The sequence below is a fragment of the Sinocyclocheilus grahami genome, unplaced genomic scaffold (genome assembly GCF_001515645.1).
Source record: "Sinocyclocheilus grahami isolate Dianchi unplaced genomic scaffold, SAMN03320097.WGS_v1.1 scaffold255.1, whole genome shotgun sequence".
Taxonomy (NCBI): Eukaryota; Metazoa; Chordata; class Actinopteri; order Cypriniformes; family Cyprinidae; genus Sinocyclocheilus; species Sinocyclocheilus grahami.
The window spans coordinates 1,700,704-1,708,874 of record NW_015505434.1 but is presented as its reverse complement, the minus strand read 5'-3'; the positions used below and the strand labels follow the sequence as shown (position 1 = coordinate 1,708,874).

The 8,171-nt window shown below is 37.3% G+C and overlaps 1 protein-coding gene across 1 annotated transcript; it reads right to left on the bottom strand.

Moving 5' to 3' along the window:
- Positions 1-1,897: 1,897 nt before the first annotated feature.
- Positions 1,898-7,144, bottom strand: LOC107598740 (translationally-controlled tumor protein homolog). Its single transcript, XM_016290159.1, has 6 exons — positions 7,027-7,144; positions 5,205-5,278; positions 4,693-4,880; positions 4,272-4,377; positions 2,766-2,882; positions 1,898-2,358 (listed from the first exon to the last, which is right to left on the bottom strand). The coding sequence occupies exons 1-6, from the start codon at positions 7,052-7,054 to the stop codon at positions 2,356-2,358; spliced, it is 516 nt and encodes a 171-aa protein (XP_016145645.1). The 5' UTR covers positions 7,055-7,144; the 3' UTR covers positions 1,898-2,355.
- Between the last annotated feature and the right edge of the window lie 1,027 nt (positions 7,145-8,171).

The following is an 8,171-nucleotide window of genomic DNA, read 5'->3' as shown; positions in this document are numbered from 1 at the left end:
GCCTCAATGACTCACTCATTAAGACAGTCAACTTGCTGCCACCTGCTGGCGGGTTACTTTCACATTTAAAAGTAACTTTCTTTTTTTTTTTTTTACAACTTTTCATATTTGTAAATAAAAAAACCTGATGTAAAACACCAAGCTTACAGCATTATTTATGCTGTTGTAATGTTGCTGTGTTAATGCATTCATGCTACATTTCAGCTTCCTTAAATTGTCTGTGTAAATGCATCTAAATGCCACTTCAGCTGCTTCGGTTTCTCCAGCAGTGGAAAATTTGGTTTTGTTAACACGGATTTTATGTTATTGGTAACAGCCCTATAGAGTCTTATTATATTAAGTGTAATTATTACTAAAATGTAAGAATTTGATATGAAAGATGACATGCATTTAATAAGGTTAGGGGGGAAATGCCCTTTTTATAAGCAAAAAGAAATAAGAATAAAAGACCTTGAAATAAATTGTAATATGCAGTAACTTTAGTCATATAAAATGTAATTTTCCAGCAACAAAATTGTGGCTAGTGAAAATGCTGAGTGGTTAGTAATTTTGGAAAACCACAAGCCACAGTTAAATTGTCTGTGTAAATGCATCTAAATGCCACTTCAGCTGCTTCGGTTTCTCCAGCAGTGGAAAATTTGGTTTTGTTAACATGGATTTTATGTTATTGGTAACAGCCCTATAGAGTCTTATTATATTAAGTGTAATTATTACTAAAATGTAAGAATTTGATATGAAAGATGACATGCATTTAATAAGGTTAGGGGGGAAATGCCCTTTTTATAAGCAAAAAGAAATAAGAATAAAAGACCTTGAAATAAATTGTAATATGCAGTAACTTTAGTCATATAAAATGTAATTTTCCAGCAACAAAATTGTGGCTAGTGAAAATGCTGAGTGGTTAGTAATTTTGGAAAACCACAAGCCACAGTGGCTGGTGAGCAAAAGAGTTCATGTCAAGCCCTGTATACAGTGAATACTTGTATTGCAGTAAAAAAAAAAAAAGTGGCGTTTAACCGGAGTACGGTGGTGGGGGTGCTTGACATGTGTCAAACACCAGAAAGGGGTGCACGCTGCAAAAAGTTTGGGAACCACTGCTCTATACCGATGCTAAAGACACTTTCATGTGCTTATCAGGGACTTAAAAGACGATTCACAACACCACTTCTACATGCAAATCAAAAATCTTCACCCAAAAACCAGGGGCATTTGTGCTTTTAATACACATCTGAATAAGTCTCAACTGTTTGCTCACACAAATGCACTATTATAATCTGTAACTTACCATTACTTGTCTAAACTCCTATTGTGGCATTTAAACATTTGCTTTTGTTGTAAAGTTCGGAATTACTTTATTTCTGGCAAGTCAGAGCTATCTGAAAAAAAAATAAATAAATACCATCACCGTAAACATAAGCATGTCTTTCATTACTCGGAGTCTACATCTACAGCATAAAGTATCAAATCATTTTTAAATCGCTTTTTCCTGGTTCAAAACACTACATGCAGCTATTCATGGTGTTGGTGTTGATTTTGCCCATCATGCCATATAACCAGGTGGGAAAATTGGGGTAAAACATTGAAGCATCTTTACTTCCAATTTAGTTTCTTTTTATCTTTGTATTTAAAGTAGTTTTTTTACACATCTTAATTTCTAATTTAGTTGTTTTTGGGGGATAATTCTTTATAGACACGTCAGTGAATTTGATTAAAACCATCTTTAGTTGGGAGTACATGTAAATATTTGGGCACCTCTGATGTAATGCATTCCAATTTACCTTGAAAAGAGGCTTATCTCCTTTACCCTTGATTAGAATGGTTTCCTTTATCAACTGTTCCCTTTATCACGTTTCAAGTTGATGACACAAGGCAAGTTAAACAGTTGACAAGCAAAAACTTCACTTAGCCAGCAGCTTGACTTTATTCAACAATGGTGTCAAGAAATCCTATACAATCGTGTGATTCAATATGGAGCGGGGAAAATTACAACTGTACATATGCTGAAACAAGAAGCTGACATGCACAGCAAATGAGAAGCCAGCAGTCAACTTCGCCTCGATGACGAAGAAATAAAAGAAAACCCCAAAATGACTCAGTTTCTTTTACCACAACCTTTTAACATCGTGGTTTGGCTTGCTAAAAGTCCTGTTTTTAATTTCATGAAAGGAGAGTTCACGTCTTCTCGCCGTAGACGGGCATAAGCCAATCAAGAAATTAAAACAGTGGCCTCGTGAAGTTAAAAGAGCCTCTGGTCCTGATAGAAAGGATGAGGAGGAATGATTGGTTTAAACCACGGGCCAGATCCACCAAGCAGAGGCCAGAGCTGGAGGGGTAACTTGTAGACACTTGGGAAGTTTACTATGGTGAGAAAGAGAAACAATCAGTTTTGTCTCAAGCTAATATCATCAAACACTTTTGCACACCATTATAAAAAAGCTTGAAGATACCATTTATCATGTCACCAGATTTTGTTAGATGCTTTCAAAAGCAATTGAAATGGTCATTTTCTCCTCAATTTAGTCCTTTCCAGCCACCTTCCGGATGGCCAGACATTATGCGGAATATTACCGTTGCATCCTTGTGCAAACCCAGAGGCCACAAATTATGGCAACAGGCCTATCAGTGGATGCTTCACGAGAATGATTCCCTAAACACTATTTGTAAGCAATAATTTGAGCAGAGCATTCTAATCGTTAATATACAAGACAACTCTATACAAACATAACACTTAAAAATAATAAAAAAAGACAACTTCATAAACTTACACATTTCTCAATCTCTAAACCATCCTTAAAGAAAAGCATGTATGGGGTGACGCCATCCTCACGGAAGTCAAGGAGACCAACAACGCCATCTGGGTTCATGGATTCGCCGATGAAAAACTGTAGGAGGTGGAGAGAAACCAGTTAGCGGCACACCATCTTTGAGTCACTGCAGACTGATGCAAAATGTCTTTGGTTTCAATAGAAATATCCATTTAGCATTACATTTGATTGGTTAACAAAGTCTTGTTTTTAATTTCACCAACATAACCGTTTAGAAGTTTAGGGCAGTCATTTTTAAAATAAACGTATGGCATTGACTGTAGCCGACCAATCACTTAGGGTAAAAACTTAAACACTAACATACTGAGTGGCAACTGTACAACCAATGCTAATATCTATAGAAAATTGATGTTGAAAGACAAATTCAGGTCTCAAATCAGCTTGCTGTAGCCCATCCAGGATACGTACTCAGAACATGGTTTGTTTTCATAGGTCGTAACCTACAAAGGTGTCCTAAGTTGGTCATCATTGTACGTCTGTAAGAGAGCTTTCACTTTAACGTCAAAAGTTTGGAGTCAGTAAGAAAGAAATGAACACTTTCCAGTGTTTCCCCACAGACTTGCACTCTATTTGCCGCAGCATATATATGCAAATTAATTCTCTGCCAGCAGGAGGTGCTTGCAGAGCGGGAGAAATAGAGGTTTCCCCGGTAACGGCTGTACACGTACGGAATTTGTCTATTTTTTAAAATTCATATACACAAAGCAGCGCTCCACTCACAAATGCTGCTTTATCAGGCATTACATACAAAATGAAATGAAAATGACATCAAATTTTCTGAAGACAGTCGGTTTCCTTCAGAAATACAGTGATATAAAACCACCCGCACTGGGTTTCGATTTTGAAACGTGCAGTGCTCGTTTATTCAACAAAGTCAAAGCCATTTGGAAAATCTATGTGGCAGTCAGTTTTGATAATGTGGCGGTCGCCACAAATAAATCAATGTATGGGAAACACTGCTTTCACTCAGAAAGGATGCATTAAATGCTGCTCTTTTGAACTTTATATTCTTCAAAGGATCCTGAAAAAATGATCAGTTTACACAAATGTGAAACAGCAGTTTAACGCCAATATTAAGAAATGCTACTTGAGCAGCAAATCAGCATATTAGAACGATTTCAGAAGGATCATGCGAAACTGAAGACTGAAACAGCTGCTGAAAAACAGCTTTGCATCACAGGAATAAATTACATTTTAAACTATATTCTTTCTATCCATCCATCTATCTAAATATAAAAAACATTTTTTTCGAATACTAAATTTAATATATTAATTCAAATATATAATATACTATATTCTATATGCAATACTTTAAATTGCAATATTTCACAATATCAGTGTATTTTTGATTGAAGAGACTTTTCGAAAGCAAGAATCTTACCAATCTCAAACTTTTGAGAATATACAAAAACAGCAGTGACAGTATCAGCCATTACCGAATCCCACCTGATAGTTTTTGATGTTGCCTAGAATTTTCTTGACCTCAGCTGGTGCGTTAGCCATGAAGGGGTCTACCCTGTCAGGTGAAACTTCCTGTAGCTTGGCTTTCACTCTGTTATAAAAACAAAAATAGCAATTATTAGCAAAATAATAAGGTTTCATTTAGTGTTGCAAACTACCAAGTACAGCTGCTTTAAGTAAAAGTTTTGTAGTCCCCAATTCAATCTTACATGCCACTCATAGGGCAGGCAGAAAGCGTGAGGACATTTAATTTAGCATCTCAACATTTTAAAACCCAGGTGGCCACAATGCAAGACTCTGAGCTGTCAATGATGCATAAACTCAAGTCATAACACTAGGAAAATTAACGTTCACCATGATATTTACAGTACAACATGCACTTCTCAATGGTGATTTTATGACTTACGCCTTCATGTAATCCTTGATGTAGGCTGTGTAAGACTTCTTGTCATAGGAGGTCTCCTGAAGTTTGTGGTTGAGGACAATATCTACACCGCTGACAGTGGAAGAATCACAGCCTTCATCCTGAACTTCCGCTGACGCATTGCCACCAATCAGCGCATCATCTATGTCTCCCTCCGACCTGCTGATCATCTGCAAATCAGAGGTAATGACTGGAGCTGATATCACACCAATCACTCAAGGTAAAAACTTCAGTACTAACAAAGATTGGTAACTGTACAATTAATGTAAATATCTGCAGAACTGATTTCAAAAATATTTAGACTAATTTTGGTCTTGAAACTAATTTAGACAAATTTTAGCCCATCCAGGATACGTACTCAGAACATGGTTTGTTTTCATAGGTCATAACCTACAAAGGTGTCCTAAGTTGGTCATCATCGTACGTCCAGAAGAGGGCTTTCACTTATAAAATAAATTTTTAAAACGCCATTTGGTTTAAAACAACCCACATACCTTTCCCTCAACTTCAATCATCATGCCATTCTCAGACTCTTTGATTTTGTAGATGTCGGAGAACATCTCATCCCCTGTGAAAAAATAATGAGACCAGACAACGTTCAGAATACCTGTCATTTATATTAACCATCATGATGTGTTCTGGTTATTTTGGCTCTGAGAGACTGATACTTCAGCTCATATTCTCCAAAGTGGAGCTACAGTGATGCGGACAGACACAGAGGAGACGAATTGTTGAATAAAGTCGTTATTTTTGTTTTCTTCACGTACAAAAAGAAAACTACTACTCTGACGATGCTTTTCATACTTCTCTGGAGCTTGACAGTGTCATTTACTTGGCAGTCTATGGGACAGTCACAAGCCTCCCGGTTTTCATCCAAAATATCTTAAATTGCGTTCCGAAGACGAACTAAGCTTTTACAGGTTTGGAACGACATGGGGGTAAGTGATTAACGACAATTTTCATTTTTGGGTGGAGTATCCTTTTAAAATAAACGTATGGCATTGACTAGCTGACCAATCACTCAGGGTAAAAACTTCAGCACTAACATATTGAGCGGCAACTGTACAACCAATGCTAATATCTACAGAACACTATTAGAAAATATGGTGTTGAAAGACAAATTTAGGTCTCAAATCAGCTTGCTGTAGCCAATCCAGTACATGTACTCAGAACATGGTTTGTTTTCATAGGTCGCAACCTACAAAGGTGTCCTAAGTTGGTCATCATTGTACATCCATAAGAGAACCTTACTGCTCAAAAGCTTGGCGTCAGATTATTTTTTAAGATTAGGTTAAGGTTATCACATCAGACTAAAAATTACTTAGTCGAGGCAGGGTACAACTACTTGCACACACCCAAAAATTATATAGATAGAGCTCCTCTCCCCACCCCCGCCTTTTAGGGTTTTCAGCGCGGGGTTAATTAACATACGATGAACAATGCACTGAACGGCACCAACAACCTCTCGTTTACTCTAAATACTCATTCACCTCTTTACCCTTTCTTCCTCCCTTTTCACATGGACGCTTCAAAACGAATTGATCGCATCCCTGTCAGCAGCAGTGTTCACTGGAATGTTCTCAAAGCAAAATGAATAAACGTGTTCTCTCAAAACGACGGAAAGCGTTGAAATATCCGTCAATGTTCGAGATAATGGTTAACGTCCCACGTTTATAACTCCCGCAAAATGCATGTTATATATACACCTTTACACTTAAAGGGCCTGAGAAAAGCGGACTAATGTGAAGAGTTAAGTGAAGTGGCCAGACTAGTAACACGCCCTGTTCAGCGCTTATTTCATCATCTCAAAGATTTCTGAAATTGAGGGAAAAAAAACCTAGTTTTCTTCGTCGTCCGTTTCTGTCATTAAAATAAAAACCAATCACAAAAAGGTATGTTATTTTTCAACACAAGCCATATTTTGGAAGAGTATGGGTGTTAAAATGACTTAACAGCACAACTTCTACCGAGCCCCAAACTGGCGAACCGGCGTTTTAACTCAGCTGCTAACACTCCCATTTACCGTCAGATTTGCTTGAATATAAAGCGAACACTTTCATATCCTGAAATAGTTTTGGCGTAAAAAATTCGCAATCGTAAGATTGACAGTTATTTAGGAGCTCAGCAACGAAACGCGAGCCTACACGGTGTTGTAGCTTGGTTAGCCACTAAGCTAACTGCATTCAAGAAAGTTAGGCCGCAGCGAGTCGTGAGAGACCACCGGCTCTTTTTTTAACAATTTAACATCCGACGCCAAAAATATTGGTTAAAACGTAACATTCTGGACTGCAACGGCGTGTTAGACGCTATTCTTACCGGTGATGATGTCCTTATAGATGATCATTTTGTTGGATTGTGTTTGGGGGTGTCAGGAGGAGAACAGCGCTGGCCGTGACCTGATCGTGGGCTCAGCTGAAAAGGCTGTCGTGTGGATTGAGCATCTTATATATGCAGTGAAAAACACGGGCGCCCTCTAATGGTGAAACACGAAATCCTTCCACACGTCTTGAGAGTTTTATATGCTAAAATAACTTTTAGCATATTTTGTCATATTTGTTTGGGACCATGCTGCTTTTAGATTGTATGTTTTCTTCTTCTTCGTTTTCATTGTAGTTTGGCCTATTGTTGATGATAGTGTGTAAGATGTTCCATGTCACCAAATTATTGTGTAGGCCTTCATTTTGACCAACAATGAACAAACCGATGACATTTAAAGAAATCTTTTTATTTGTATGGCATAAAACTATACAAATACAAAATATGCTAACATTTTTATTCATATGGCAGAATATGACTGTGACTTCTCAGTTCTCTCTATGTCTGGAAATCAAATTAGTCACATAGTACAGCCATTTTTGTGTCTTTTGTTGGTGTTGGATGAGTGGAGTTAATTTCTTTATTTACATAGAACTGAAGTTAGTCATATTAGTTTAAGACAAGCTATCAGTCAGGTATAGGCTACTAGGTATATAACAGGTAACCTTAACTAAAAAATAACCTCAAAAAGTTTTCTTTCCCTATTCTAAATATTTCAAACAGGTTTTTTTATGGGAATGAAAATTAATAATGTATTTGGTAATCAATTTCTACATTTTAATGCCATCATCCTCTAGGAAGTGACAGCACAAAGCAGAAACGCATCTATGTGAAGCTAGTCAGTTCTTTATATGATGATCTCATACCATTGTGATGTTGTTGTTTTTAGGCAGATGGGGGAAGATGCCCCTCAGTGTCCATATACTGATAAATTGTAATTTACATAAGTTTAGCATGTAGAGGATCACTATGCATCACCCAACATGTTGCTATGGGAATCAAATGAAAACAATTAACAATGTAGTTGTAAAGGCATACAACTGAAAATTATGAAAGGAGGGGTCATCGGGCATCATCGGGCGTCATCGGGCAGCCGTGGCCTAATGGTTAGAGAGTCGGACTTGTTACCCTATACTTGTTCTCAC

Bases quoted from the DNA above. Each gene is read 5' to 3' on its own strand.
- LOC107598740 (XM_016290159.1), bottom strand. From the start codon at position 7,054: ATGATCATCTATAAGGACATCATCACCG. The intron at 4,378-4,692 runs GTAAGTCATAAA...TTTTTATAACAG, and splicing joins ATCAAGGATTACATGAAGGC to AGTGAAAGCCAAGCTACAGG. The intron at 2,883-4,271 runs GTGGGATTCGGT...CACCTCCTACAG, and splicing joins GCAACATCAAAAACTATCAG to TTTTTCATCGGCGAATCCAT.